The sequence below is a fragment of the Anser anser genome (genome assembly GCF_964211835.1).
Source record: "Anser anser genome assembly, chromosome: 22".
Taxonomy (NCBI): Eukaryota; Metazoa; Chordata; class Aves; order Anseriformes; family Anatidae; genus Anser; species Anser anser.
The window spans coordinates 2,948,725-2,963,683 of NC_139743.1; the positions used below are offsets into that span (position 1 = coordinate 2,948,725).

Consider the following 14,959-nt stretch of genomic DNA (forward strand, 5'->3'; position numbering starts at 1 on the left):
GTAATTGTCAAATGCATTTTTCAAAGAGTTCCCTCACTTTCAAGATGCTGAACATACAAGAGATAAGAGAAGTTCACTGTCATGTAAGCTAATCAGTACCTGAACCTTCTCAGAGAAAACCATTTGAGCAAAACGCTCAACTACAGTTTCTTGCTATTAAGCTTTCCTTGCTTCGCCAAGGAGTCTGGAAAATGTAGTACCAGCCACGGACTTTTGCTGTCTGACCTAGTGAAGGATTGGGCCAGTAATATAAATTGTTAAGGGCAAACACTTCACAGCTGGTCTTGGCAGGGAAAGTAGGTTTCTAACACAACTATTCCCCAGCACTGCCAAACATACACCTGCATTTTAAAAGAACGCCTGTCATCTCGTACAGCTCAGAGCCCGTCGTCTCCTCAACAATTACATTTCCCTCATATTGCCACTAACAGGAGGGAAGGGGCTGACACTGACTTCATTGATCAGGCGGAACCCACAGAAATATTTACTGCTGCTGCTTTAGAAGTTACAAAAAAAAGCCAAGCCCTGGCCATGAACATCATTTCCATCTACCCTTCAGAGAAAGCCCTGTGAACCGGGAAAGCCGTTTATGCAATCCCGATTGCAGCGTTGCGATCCCCAGGGGCTGAAGCTACCCACACATGCCCTGGAAAGGTAAAAATATAAACCAGGAAAGACAACACAGCACCTCCAGATGTGAACAACAGCCAACAGACACCAAGATGTGCAAGCATTTCCAGTGACAAAAAAAAAAAATAAACTGAAAATTCTCTTTAGTTTTGATGTTAAGACATCCCTTGAAAGTTTTATATTTCTGAGCAGAGATGTGCTTAAATACCATTTTGGTCCTCTATACTAGTATCTTAACGGGGTCTCAATTGTTATAGTAGCACCACCTTGAGATATCCATTAGGGTTTGATGTTATTACTCAAAATTTTAAACTACAAAAGAACATAATCAACTCAAACTGAACTGTTGAGTAGGAACATCATACTGGCCCAAACGGGGACATCACTGATTTCAACTGACTACACATGCAGGCCAGAAGGAGTTCCTAGCACTGCCCAATTAAGTGTTTTAACTAAAACAGAAAAGCCACTCAGCACGTTCAGCAGGTAAACACCAACTATGAAAACGCTGCTGTTCAGGTACTGTTATCACTCATGATAATACACGCTGAACAGATGAATGAGATTAACCCCGAAGTCAGATTTCCAAAGCCCCATCCAGCACACTTAGCACAGCTCCCTAACAGCTAACTCATTTGCCATACAAAGACTTAAGGCGCAGCCCAATGTGCAGGATAACAGGAAAACCAACAAAATCACCAGGTAACAAATACACGAGGAAAGATGGAAAAAAGCTTATTCTGGGGGGGAAAAAAGCCAAGAGAAACCAGGCAGATACTGTTCACGTGCAGGCAAGCATCAGAAGAGGAGCCAGCTGCCACACGCGTCGCTTGCAGTCGGGCTCTTTGCGCTTGCAAACCAAGGAACCGAGCACCCAAATGCAGGGGCAGGGCTCAACCACGACCAGCCACCAGCTGAGAGCAACGGCACCAGACACCGCGCACCAACGTGTGTCCCAGCCGCCAAGCTCTGTTGTGAAATACTCCCGTTTCAATTACTACATGTTTGATTGAAGCCTCTCGGTAGTTTTTTTTTTCAAAAACGCCTACCACACATGCAAAAATAGCCTCTTCCACCAGCATTCTCCCGTGGTGCCTGGTCATGAAGCCAAGCACACCAAAGCTTCCAAGCCAGCACTGGACGACCTTCAAAGAGCTCTGTGGTGGAGCTCCCGTTAACCACAACAGCAGCTGCTAGCTGCAGCATGCAATTAAATCACCAGGGAAGTAACTGATTTATGAAACTTAAACAAGTACATACCACTCGTAATTACAACATTCCAGCTAGGGTCTCTCCTTCATTGCAGGTTTCCAAACAAAGTCTCTTTATTTAGTGCCAGTGGGTTTGCACCACTAGAGAACAGCACATAATATTCTTCAGAGGAACAAATACAACTTTTTTCATGTAGCATCCCATTTCTCAGAAGAGATACAGATTACACGTGCGGCTTTGCTTGTACTCTCAAACCGCTGCATAAGTATTTACTTACTGGCTGAATTCCAGCTGCAGTGAATGCTGCAGACTTACAGCTTGCATTACATTTAAAGCTTCTGAAGTCTGTTAAAATCGTATCTCCCTGAACCACAGAAAGCAACTTCATTTTTTTTGGATATGCAGAGCCCCTGCATTCAAGATAGGAGTACTGCTACACTGTCAAAAAAAAGGCACCAGTTGTTAAAATCCCTTTTAAAATTATGACAATAATCTCTAGAAAAGCTGGCGCTAAACAGAAACGCCAGAAAAATCTGCCTACATGTAATATCAGAAAGCTATTTTGTAAAGTAGGTTTTTGAGCAAACATGTTATTAGGAGCATTTAAACAGTCATTTCAAAGAGAGAGCAGACCCAGCCTAAAACAAACGCTTTATTCCGGGTGGCCCCAGACAGACGGAGGGCGAGGAAGCCGACCCATCCCTTTATAGCCAGGCGACAGGGCAGAGCCCAGGTCCGCACGCCTCTGCCCCCCCAAACACGCGTTCAGCTCTGGCACAGACCTGAGGAAGCAACGCCAAGCCATCTTCAGTTACTGAGTCAGGGCTCTTTGATTACAAAGCCTTCTTTATTTACACACCCAGAAGAGACAGAGCGAAATACAAGCACAGAAAACAGCAAAGCAACATCAACAGACCAGACACTGATAAGGACGGGCGCGCACAAGAGGAGCGCGTCTTCTCCTCCCGGCCTCAGGTGCAACCCAGCCACCTCTGCAGGGGGAACCGCTAGGAGCCCCCGCTCTTGCCAAGGCGTATCGCGACATCCAGTGCATATCGTGACATCCAGCGCTGCCAGCAATAAACCCAACAGGTGTCCATCGGGCCAAAGGTGCGAGGAACTTCCCCCTCTTGTGTGTAGATCCTGCACAGAGCAGAGCCGACTCCTCGCGAGTCTTCCCATCCTTGGAAATCACAGGAGGCTCTTTGGCAGTGGTTTCTCAGCCAGATTGTCGTGCTTATAAACCTGTGCCCAACTGCCTACATGCAAGACAAATGAGCCCAAGCTGCAATCCAGATGGATTACTTTATTTACCAGCCTCTTCCTTGCAATTTTCCTCAAGTGTTTGCATTTCATGCAGAACACAAGCAGAACGTCAGTGTATTTTCCAATGCAAGAGCCCAGCCAAGTCTCAGCGAAACCGTTGCAGATCAGAAGCTTTGTCTTGCTTGCACACAAAAGCTCCTTAGAAACTGACTCCGTATTTACAAAGGAGCAAAGGTCTTTCCCTGGCCTATTGCGTACGGGGCTTGCTTCATGTCGGCAGATACCGCAGCGTGCAGTTGTGACCACTGCTTGTCCCGAGGCACACCCGCAGCACCCCCGCGTCAGCGCAGCCGTCGCACCCAGCGCCACGACTGGGCTTCGGAGCGATGCTGGCACCGCTTCTCTGAACGCCTCCCGCGGCTTCGGCTGGGAAGTTATTCTTTCTAAACTGCCGCGCAACATGGCAGTGCGCCGCCAGGCAGCTGCCGTACTCCAGTGCTGACTGCATCTCAGCGTTAGCCGAAACCATTCTTCAGCTCTCGTCCTACTTCGCAGGGGTGTTACAAAGTTTAATTAACTGTAAAGCACTGAGATCAGATAAAAAGGTGCTGCAGAAATGCACGGATTCATCTCCAGGTGCCAGCTTAGTTTAAACAGAGCCCTAGCGTTGCCTATCGCTAGCCCGACTGCCCGAGCTCCAGCCGGGCAGCGAAGCGATCGCAGCAGACTCCGACGTGTGCTCCGGATCGCAGGCTGCTGCTGCACCGCGATACGGCGCGGGGCTGGCGTTCCTCGCGTGGCAAGCGGTACCAGAGACGCAGCGCGGCCAGCAATCACTGCCAGACACTGACTGCCACACCGCTCGTTTTCTCTTCCAGGAGTACTGAGGCTAACAAACTAATAGCTTTTAAAAGACAGGGGAGAAATGGAAGGAAATAGCAATCAAAAAAAAACAAAAAAAAAAAAAAGAGAAAAAGCCAGAAGTCTTCAGTGTTGAGAAGTTTTGTCTAAAATACATTAAAGCAGGACTTTTAGGATGTTATCCTTTATTTGTGACAGAGCACTGGAATCGCTAGACAGTTATCTTCCACCAACAGCATCGCCATCTCGGTTCATACCGTGCGGTGCTTTTCGCTATCGGAAAACATCGAGTGCACACGTCAGGCACAGGCATTTAACTGCAGCACCGAGCCCGCGCTTGTTCCTTCCCAGCGGTTCCTGCTCCGGCGTCTGGAGCAGGCTGGTACGGCCAGCAGCGGGGCTCCGGCTACCAGCCTCGTGCTGTTGTGACACCGCACAAGCCCTTGGCTAAAAGCGGCCCTTAAAAACGATTTGAAACGCGAGGGAAGATGTTGGGAGGCAGACGGCAAAACAAAGAACGAGCGGAGTTATCCCCCAGCTGGGCTTTTGTTTTTATTTTAGGCTGGTTGAAGTGGAAGCCCTCCGCGGGTCAGACCGTCAGACAACTCACTACGTACCGAGCTGAACCGAGCGCAGATCCCAAAAGCCCACCTCGACACGAGCCACCCGAAAAACTACGAGGACAACGCGTTAATCACAGAAACATCTGGGCGGCTGCCGCCGAGCGCAGACGCGCCGCGCCGGAGCGACACAAGCGTTTCCCCAGCTCCTAATAAAAGGGGCTGCCACCGGCGGCTCGTTTCCACCCCCGACAGACTCCGGGGGCCGCGGAGCAGCCGCAAACACCGCACCGAGAAAAACCGCGGGGACGGGGCCGACCCACGAGACCCCGGGGCCCGCAGCGGTGCCCCCCGTCGGGCTCGGCCCCCGCCGCCGGGAGCGGGCAGAGCGCGGCCGTGAATAAAGCTCTTTGTTCGGCCGCGCTGCCCGCGCCTTCGCCCCCCCCCCCCTCCCCGTATCAGCGGAACGCAACAGATCGCTCAATGGCTCGCTTGTTCCGCCGCCTCGTCCCGGGCACGGCACGCCAGCTCCGCTCGGCGCGGCGGCCGCTAAATGGAGCCTTGTGCGGGCACGGCGGCGGGGCGCGGGCACGGGGCGGCCCCGACGGGCACCGGCACGGCCCTGCTGCAGAGAGCCGGGCCCGGCCGGGCTTCCCCTCGGGCAGCGGGGGCTCAGGGGCTCCGGGGCAGCCCCGCTCCGGTACCGCCCGCTCAGCCCGAAGCCGCCGGGACGGTGCGGGCTGCAGCCGCGCGGACGGACGGACGGACGGACGGACGGACGGACGGAGTTGCACGCCGCTGCCAACAGGTCGGCGGCCGCCCGGCGAGCCCCCCCGCGGCCAGCAGCCGCTGCCATGGAAACCGGCACCGAGCCGCCGCCGCCGCGCCCGCCCCGCGCCGCCCAACGCCCCCCGGCGGAGCGGGCAGCCCGGGGGCGCCGCCACCACCACCGCCACCGCCGCCCGCCCCGAGCCCCGGGGGCGGCTCCGCGGGCACCGCCCGCGCCCAGCGGGGGCCCCCGCACGGCGCCGCTCCCCCCCTCGCGGGACGGACGGACGGACCGACGGACGGACGGACGGACCGACGGGGCGCCGGGCTCCCGCTGCCCCCCACCCGCCCCGCAGCCCCGCGGCGCCCCCCTGCGGGCGGTGCGGGCCGGGTCCAGCCCCGCGGTGGGAGGGCGGGGGGGGGGGGGGGGGGTCCGGTGCGCGCCCTACCTCTGGGGATGACGGCGGCGGCCGAGAGCAGCAGCAGCAGCGGCGGCAGCGGCAGGAGGCGGCCCGGGGGGGCGCGGCGGGGCGCGGGGCCGCGGGGCTGGGCGCGAGCCGCCATCGCCGGCACCTGCTCGGCTCTGCGCCCCGGCCGGCACCTAGCGACCGCGCGCACCGCTAATGAGATGCGGCCGCGTCACGGCGCGGGGAGGGGCAGCGCCGCGGCCTCGCTCCTCCCCGACGGGGGGGGCAAAAGGAAGGGGGGGGGGGGGGGCGCGGCCCGGTGCCCCCCGGCGGCGGAAAAACGGGGTTGGTGGGGGGGAGAGGGCAGGGGGCCGCGGGGCCGGGGCGAGGGGCCGGGAAGGGCGAGCAGCGGCGGGGTTTGGGGAACGGGCGGCGCCGCTCGCGACACGCGTGGGGGTGCCGCGACGTGCGTGGGGATATCGCGACACGCGCGGGTGGGGCCGCGACACGCGTGGGAGCCCCGCTCCGCGGCCGCCCGCCCGCCCCCGCTCCCCGCTCTCCCCCCTCGCCGCCCCGCGTCCCGCACCCCACGCGTGTCACAGCCCCCCCGCCGTGTCGTCGTTCCCTCCCCCCCCCCCCCACCGCGTGTCGCCCACCCGCGCCCCCCCGGGGGCCGCCGCGGCCGGGGCCGGCAGCCGGGCCGCTGGAGGCGATGTTGAGCCTCCCAGCGGCCGCGGGAGAGGCGCGGCGCGGCCGGGCGAGCCCCGGCGGGGACGGACCGAGCCCGGCGGCAGCCCCGCTGCCCGGTACCCGCCGTCCGCCCACCCGGGGGCCGCGGTCCCGCGGCGCAGCCGGGCCTCGGCACCCCGCGGCAGGCGGCCGGGAGCCGGCGGCGGGCTCGGAGTGCCCGGGGAACGGGAGCCGGGCCCCAGGCTCCCCTCCTGAGCCACCGCGGGCCTGCACGGGCACTGCCGGGGGCGGGTGGGCGGAGGGGCCGTCGGACGATGCTGCCGTCGCTAAGTGGGTTATTCCGCGCTAACCTGGGCAGGTGAGTTCTCGGCCCAACTTTATCAGCACGTCCCTGCCGAGCCCGCAGCTGAAACGGCTCGGGGCAAGCGCTGGGTCCCAGCGCAGGGCTCGGGGGAGCCCCCACCCGCAGCCTGCCCCCACCCCTGAGCCGTGCCCCGTGCCCTCCCGGGCTGCCACACGTCTTTGCCCTGGAGAGATGGCAAGCGCTCGCCCAGGGCCACGTACACGGAGTTTCAGGCTACCCTGCCCATCACAACTGTGCAGCTAAGCCGGATTTATCCTCCAGTTTAGAAGAAAGAGTTTGTCTTTGTCCACGACGCTAAATTCCCTTCCCTCCAGAAGGACTTTAGTGCTGGTAAACAGCTTGGGCTTGAGAGACTTTGCATAGAGGCTCCATTTGCCTCTGTGTCATCAGGCACCAGATTATCTTGTTTGTCTATTTTTAATTACGTGTTTTAGACCCTTTTGTACAATATTGTGCATTATGACCTACTGCTGCTCAAAGATCAAATTGGGAGACAACCCATATTAAGTAAAAAGGTTTATAATAATTTAAGTATTCATAGGGTGCAGAACAATAAGTAGTAGGAAATACAATTTGCATAATAAATATCAATATCACAACAGCTAAAACAAACCATGACAAATTATCTGCTGCTAAATGACCGGGAGATTATAGAATGCAAATTGCAAATCCTGAACTCTAGGAAATGACTTCCGTAACCTGCGACGTCTCGTTCAGCAGACAAAAAGGGACTCGAGATGCACTAAAACTGGCTGTGTTCCTGCTGGAAACATCTTATTGCATTCCATTATGCATCAACTTTAATTTCAAGAGGAAAACGATTTCCTCTGTCCTGGAAGCTTAGCCTCAGATTATTTGTCACAGTGTGTTTAGCAGTTATGATATTGAAGCGTGAGCCCCATTGGCAGTGATTGAAAGCTGTATTAAATCAGCGAGGGCTCAACTTACAGGCAGCGAGAGACAGCAGCTCGCTAATATGGGAGTGGTAGCAGGAGCAAGGGAAGGGGAGAGGAGAGAAAGGTCTGATGAAGGTTGACCTGACCCACAAATATAGCTGATATAATTGTTGGCCTTACATGACAAGGTTGCTCCCGAAGTGACACATCCCACTGACAAGCAGCCACTCATTCTTGAGACTGGCTGTGACCTGTCTCTCATGGGAAGCAGCCAGGAGCCACAGAGCGATGGAAAAACCCGTCTGTTCCTGCTCCAGAAGCGAGGCTGAGCGCAGGCTACGGCCCTCTGGGTTGTGAAGGCCTGTCGGCATCCGTGCGGCACGTGGCACCAGGGAGAACCTGGGGGCCTGTGGTAGCGGGGTGCCAGGGGTAACATCCCCTGCTCTCTGCTGCTTCAGCTGCTTTAGGTTCCCCCATCGTATGGCTGAGCTGCTGTAGCACAGCCCCCAGTTACCCCCAGCAAGGTGGTTTGGTTTTCCCTCATTGCATGGCGTGGGGGAGCTGTGCATGTTGGTGTTGTGGGCTGAAATGCTGCAGCACCCCGTAACCAAAGCCCCTCTGAGGAACGGGAGCCTCAGAGGTACGCGTGTGGAGGATCACGTTTCAAGTCTCGTCTCTGCATGTTAGGGGTTACGAGCAGCAGGAATTTCGCACAGGAACCTTTCCTGTGCCACTTGTGGCAGTCCTTCAGATTCATCATTCCTGCCCCTCCCGCCCCCCAGCAATTTAGCACATCTCAAAGACCAGATGGTGTTTTTGCATTTTAAAACTGATAATCAATTGTTTGTTAATTCAGTTTTTAAGTCAAGAGCAGAAATAAACTTAAAAATGAGAATTGCAATCTGTGGCATACTTCTGGAGAAAGAGCCAAACCCCCTGTTTCAAACACACACAGAAGACAACAGGAGTAGAAAGAATGAGAAATGTTAGTTGTGCTTTACCTTCCCGTCGCACGGGCTTTGGACCCAACGTTGGGCAATGTTTTGAGACATCTTGAATGAAACTTGGTAGCGTAAGCAAGCCCTGGCTCTTTGGATGAATAGAAGTCGCTGCCAACACATGAGGCTAGAGACGGAAGCAGCTCCAGTGCAGATCACTGGTAATGCCTCTGTGGCTGCTACTGGGGATGGGGTTGGAGGATTCAACTTCACCTGGCTTCTGACTGATTTGAAGCAGCTGACGTTAACTACGTCCATTTCATAAGTAAATGCAGCAAACTGATGGTTTCCGTTCTTTACTTTCACAAAGACTGGTGAACCAAGATTACTCACTAGCCAAAATGGCTTTCTGTCTTGTCCTCCAGCATTGCCATTCGCTTACTGTATGAATCTAAGAAGGGGAAAAGATAACCTAAAAAAGCCCAAGTTTTCCGCTCTAGAAAATGAAGATAATGCACACCGCATTTAACTTTTGCAGGTACTGTGGGACTTTCCATTCTTACACAGCTCTTTGAGTCTCAGATTAAAGGTGCTATAGAGACTGAGAGACCAAAAAGATTTCTCTACAAATGGCAGTGTTTGTTCACTCCACATACTCTGTCAAGAGAAATAAAACAGTTGTCGATCTTGTGAAAAGCACCGGCTCTGAAATTTTCAAAGAACTGCATGGAATTTTAGCCACACAATTCACATTAAAGCTGGCATGGGGCTAAATCCTGTGTAACTCTTTGAAAATTTAGGAGTTTGTCAAAAGGAATCCAGAAAAGGATTAATCAAGTTATAGCATTTCAGATTTAGAAGCTCATCTGAAGGAACTGTTGCGTGCTTCCCCCAGCTGGCAGGGCTCCCCGCATCTCCATTTACCTGTCCCCAGAAGGAAGCACTGAGTTCAGCCTGCTTAAAGATCAGGTAAAAATGCAAAGCTTAATTTTCATTCTTCCACGTACTGTGACAAAGTTGTCATTTGCTACGCTCTCCCTATAGAAATTGAGTACTTTAGTTACAGTACAAATATCTCCCAATATATTTTATTTATCTGGCTCCCACTGTGATGAACAACAAATTTGTTCAAAATTTTAAAAGGTATAAAACAGATGCCAAAATACAAAGCAGAACTACTGCTGCCATCACTGCGGAGGAGAGGAGAACCTTGCGTCATCCCAGCCCGGCAGCGTGCGGGGCGCCGCACACAAGGACCTGTGCCCAGGGAGCAGCCAGGGTCTCCCCGGCAGGGCAGGGGGGAGCCTCAGTTGCTGGTGGGGACAATTTTAGGGGAAAACACCTGGTTTGGTCCTAATCAGTTACAGCCCTACACTGGAGAGCGGAGAAAGGTCGAGCAGGCTGCCCTGCCACGACGGTGTGCCCCAAGGGGCAGCTGCGCCCCGCACCGCCGGGCAGGTGACCCCCAGCCTCGCGGCACGCTGAAGGTGCACGTGCCATGCTGCCCTTCTGCAGATGGGAAAGCCAAGTTGCAGCAGTGCACTGACCTGCCGGGATGACACAACAGACCACCAGCACAGAGCTTAAGGCAAAACGCGCCCCTCTAACAACGCGGCGTTTCAGGTAAGGGTTGTCGGAGCTCCCCGCTCCCGAGTGCTGAGGAACAGCTGCCACATTTCACTGCAGCATTCACAGCTTCTTGGTGGTAGCTAATACGGCACCAAACACAGCCTGCTGACAGTCTGGAGAGCCTTTCCTTATTGCAGGGAAGGAAACAGCAGCTCCACTTCAGCAAATATCTAAGCAGAGGCTCAACTTGCAGCATGTGCACCCTGCATGTTTGTGGGCAGTCACATACATGTCTAAGTATTTTGCTGGAGCGGCATTTACATGGAAAAGATAGTGCATTCCCAAGTGATTCAAAAACTACTGGTGCCAAACCAGTAAGTGAAAGCAACATTTATACAAGTGTATAAATACGTTGACTTTAATTCCCTTGCGACAAACACTGCAGGCACACACAAAGACCAGTCCCACTTGCTGAGAGCAATAATGTAGTCTTTGTAAAGCGCATATGCTCAGCACCCACTGTAAATACGGTATTTTCATTTATAATTTACAAAATTTTCTTTAACACCTACTGGATATTTGCATTTGCTTTGTCTTTTTCCTGCATGTGGGGGGCCTGTTTTTAAATTTTCATTTTCGTTCGAGACCTAGAAGATTAAATTTAATTATTTTTTAAGCCACAAGTGTGACAATAAAACAAAAAAGTCTTTTGATTTTGGAGAAATCCTATTGAGGATCTGAAGGGCTGTCATCAGTGCAGCATCAGTCTTCATTATCTGATTCTTTTTTCAATTGGCAGAGCTTTACAGAGAACACCGCTCTTTCAACAAAATGATAAAGGGGTATTTGAAATAAACAGAGAGAGTCCCCAGCCAGTGAATACCTTAGATTGCTACGGACCGTGACTTAATGCTAACTCCTATGAACTTCTCCTTTTTTATCTTTTAATAAAAAAGCTGTACAGATGGGATTTTTTGCTTGGCTAAAACCTTTGTTAAAAAAGAAAACAAAAAAAAAACCCTGAGGAGCAACAGCCACTAAAAGTACAAAAGTTCTCTCCAAGCAAAAGCTCTTGCATGTATTTATTTGAGACTGTCCAAAAAAGCATTTTTGTGCCACCGATGGCTGATAACCAGATGCACTGCTGTCACCTCCCTAGCTCCTCTGCTATCCTGTGCACGGAGCAAACTAGAGCAACCAAGCCTGGATCTGCAGCATGCCCCCTCTCCCTTTTGGCTGCAGCTTGGCACCCTGAGACACTATCACTGAGGCAAGGGCTCACCGAGCCAAGTTACAAAGGGCAGGCGGTCTAGTTTCATGAATTTAAGATTGCTTCTACACACCGGAAAGAGCCTGGAAAGGTGCACCGTGGCTTTCATTAAAGGAATTTCCCTTCCACTCCAGACAATCTTGTCATTGATGCATACAGGCAGGAAATGAAACGGCAGCCCAGGACCGTGGGAGGCAACTGTTGTTGCGCTCTATTCTCGGTTCGGTGAGGGGAAAAGCAGCCCGGCAAGCCTTGGTCTGTGCTGCTCCCCTGCAAAGTATTTCAAGTTTCCGATGCGAAGCGGGGGAGAGATGCCTGCTTTAAGCTTCACACAAAAGCCGTTTGGAGCAAGCCAATGCCTGATGCCAAGCAAGACACGAGAGAGGCTTTGCACAGTGCGGTGGCAGGCGGAGGGTAGTTGCATTTCTAGCTCGAGATGTGTGTCAGCTATATTTATCAGCTAGGCAGCTGCCACATGAAACCCTGGAGCCCTACTGGGTGTTAAAACTTGGGAGGCAGCTCAGCTCCCCACTTCAACAAAGCACATGTTTGTACATCAGCGGCACGGAGCACAGGCTGGTGTGCATTTCCCCCCTCCCTGATCTCAGCAGCATTGTCAGAGACGCCCCCGAGTGCCAGCTTCTCCTTCCAGGAGGGTTCATTAAGCCTTGGCATAGCTTGTGCTCTTGTTCAGCCATTGCAGAGCAGGGCATAAAGGAAGTCCCTGAAGGAAAAATGGCCAGGAGCACACCACGGGGAAAACCGAGTGCAGATCAGAGGCAGAATGAAAAAAGATGAGAGCTTATCCCAGCTACGCAGGTGCCTGGCAGCATGTGAAGTGCGAAGTTCATGCTCGGCTGTGAGGCTGGGATCTGCACCACACCTTCATCAACATCTGCCGAGGCATACCTGGGTTCAGTGTTTACATACACATTCTCCTACAGATGTAATCTGGAACAAAAAATGTGCTGTAGAACAGCTAGCACAGCACTGTCACTGAAACAAACACCATGGACGTGGACCAAAAAATCACTCTGTGAACAGCACAGCACCTAGCAAAGCTCCTGCTCTCCACAGCTGCAGTACCTGGATGCCAACAACATAAGTACAAAACTTCATGTGAACTGAACGCCTTATTTCTGCCCGTCCATTAAGACAGGACTTTGTCTGGTCAACAGGATTATGTATTGGTACAAAGCAGCTATGCATCAGCCACTGTGACTATATTATTTAGTGCCTGATAAGATACATGCACAAAATACTGATCGGTTTTCTATCATCTCCAATAATTATAAGCAGAAAGGTTAAGCTCCCAAGTCTGATGAAGCAAGATGAAATATTTTCAGATGGTTTTAAAGAAACCAGCTTATTCCCTAGTGTAACGATAAAGCACAAAAAAAATCTAGCCAGTCTGGCTCCCCTGCCGGTCTAGCCTTTTTACTGTTGGATAATAAGGAATAAGCTATAATTTAGATTTTTTTTTTTAAACACACAGATCCAATTGAGAAAGAGGGACGAATCATTTTACAGTCTTGCGTCATCTTTTCTGCAGATGAGTCTAATGCACCCTCACCATAAAACTCAGGAACTGTGCCCTCCGCATGTTGTTGTGACAAATTTCAAATCAAGAGGGTGCTTGAATTGGATTTATTACAATTGGGAGACAAGAAATTGTAATCTTTATGAGCCAATGACACAGAGCCTTATAATAAGAGAATGAAGTATCATTTGAAATGTAAAGCAAATTAGATTACCAGGGTCAAATCCTTCTACAGAGACATCATGTCTTCAGAGTGTCTCTTGCGTTTGACATCCTCTTTTCAGGTTTCACATTAGCATTTAAGTGTTTTTTAAATATGCTTAATATTCTTATAGGAGAAAAGTGCCTGCAAAAGTCAAGACATGGAGATCATGGGGATGGGGGGAGAAAGAAAGCCATCAAAATAAGTGCCGAGGGAAGCTACAGGTCTGTCATAAAGAGAAGGCGTCAGAGCTAATGGAGTCCTGGCGGGCACTTCGCCTCATCCCCCGTGATGCTCACGTCCTCCATCCCCCGGGGGAGCTGCTGTCCCCACGCGAGGGACAGCTCGATCTGAGCGCCTGGCTGCTGGGAGGCACAGGCTGGGGCAGCTCCAGCAGCAGCCGGCTCCAGACAGACATCGCGGTGTGGCAGGCTTTGGGGTTGTTTGTTACATGCATACATGCAGCTGGGGGAAAAAATAAAAAATAAAATAAAAAAAAAGCCCCTTTGATCACATCAAAAGCCATATCTTCTCCGCAGCAAGATGACTCATGGGTGTTGTCTGCCCCACCCAAATACCCAAAAACCCAGCGTGGGCTCGTGTGACAAGGCGTCAGAACACGAGCCCATTGCGGCAATGCTGTCTAACCCTCGTGTTTTGGAAACATTCAAAAACATGCAGAGGCACAGTTTTGCAGAGCAGGAATTGCAGTTTCCTAAACTTAGAAGTTTACCTTTGAGGAGGTGACAAGCAGAGTACTACAGAAGCTGGAAACCAGATGCACCAGTAAGATCTTGCACTCCTACTGCATCGCTACCCGTAAGGGACTGCTCTCCCCTCTGGTATCTGGCTCGTACGACTGGGGTTTGTTGTTCCCTTCAGCATCTCATTTGCTGTGGACACCTAAAGATGCAAGAGGCAGCAAGTCCAAAACCTCAAAGCCAGCCTGAAATGATTAAAATGCTGTGGGTAAACACCTGAGCACACAATGCAAAACTTTGACTGTTCCTCTGATTTAAGAGACTTCATGTCTTAATCATCTGTCAACACCACATGTAACCAACCATGGTACAGAGGAAAGGGCTCCCAGAAGGGATACAAACATCACACATGAAAGGAAAAGTCTTACTCAGCCTAGAGGGAATTTCAAATTAGGTACAACATTACTTCAGCTTTCACTGTCAAGAATGGTTAGATTTTCATTGACTTATTTTGTAACAGTAGGGTTTTCCTTTGAAGAATCCACAAACATCTTCACCTTCAACTCACATTTACTAGCTCTTGCTCATTTTTTGTACTGCAATCGTACTTAAAAGCCACAGTCAGGGGCCAGGACCCCAACTGCAGCAGATGATGTACAACAAACAGGAGTTTACCACTTGCTCGCCCCCAAAAGAGCTTCCAATCACTAAATAAAACAAGAGGAGACAGGTGACTACAGATAATATGGCAAGACAAACCGCTGCCAGCCAGGGTGATCTGCAGCAGTCCCCAGACAGCCTGGCTGCTGTCGAGGTTTTGACAGCCCACGACTGACACGGTCAGAAGCATCCCCACCGCTGATCCACGCCATCTCGCTCCCCGACCGCACGCATCGGCTTGGGCAGGCTGAGGAGGAAAAGTCCCTGCTACCAACCCCTCAAACCAGGACGTGTGGAATGATTCAGAAGAGAGAGAGAGAGCATTTGCTTATGGACAGACAGTAAGCAGGAAAAAAATCACCACCACCACCACCACAATAAAAAAACAGCTTCATCCAGGTGAAGTACAAACAGGAGTGTGTTAG

General features: G+C 52.2%; 1 protein-coding gene and 1 long non-coding RNA gene across 12 annotated transcripts in view; both read right to left on the reverse strand.

Moving 5' to 3' along the window:
* Positions 1-14,959, reverse strand: part of CADM1 (cell adhesion molecule 1) — a 243,093-nt gene that overhangs the window by 175,818 nt on the left and 52,316 nt on the right. For 10 of the 11 annotated variants that reach the window (XM_083808362.1, XM_083808361.1, XM_083808368.1 and 7 more), the window contains exon 1: positions 5,747-5,924. The exons of the other annotated variant lie outside the window; for it this stretch is intronic. In XM_083808362.1, coding sequence (XP_083664488.1) covers positions 5,747-5,861 — 115 coding nt within the window. In that variant the 5' untranslated portion in view covers positions 5,862-5,924. Of the gene's footprint in view, positions 1-5,746; positions 5,925-14,959 lie in introns of those variants that run through there. 11 annotated transcript variants of the gene reach the window in all.
* The window catches only part of LOC310885248, a 55,638-nt gene continuing 51,162 nt past the window's right edge, over positions 10,484-14,959 (reverse strand). Inside the window, exons 2-3 of the long non-coding RNA XR_014574632.1 lie at positions 13,907-14,076; positions 10,484-13,638 (exon numbers count right to left, since the gene is read on the reverse strand). This is a non-coding gene — a long non-coding RNA (uncharacterized lncRNA). The remainder of the gene's footprint in view (positions 13,639-13,906; positions 14,077-14,959) is intronic.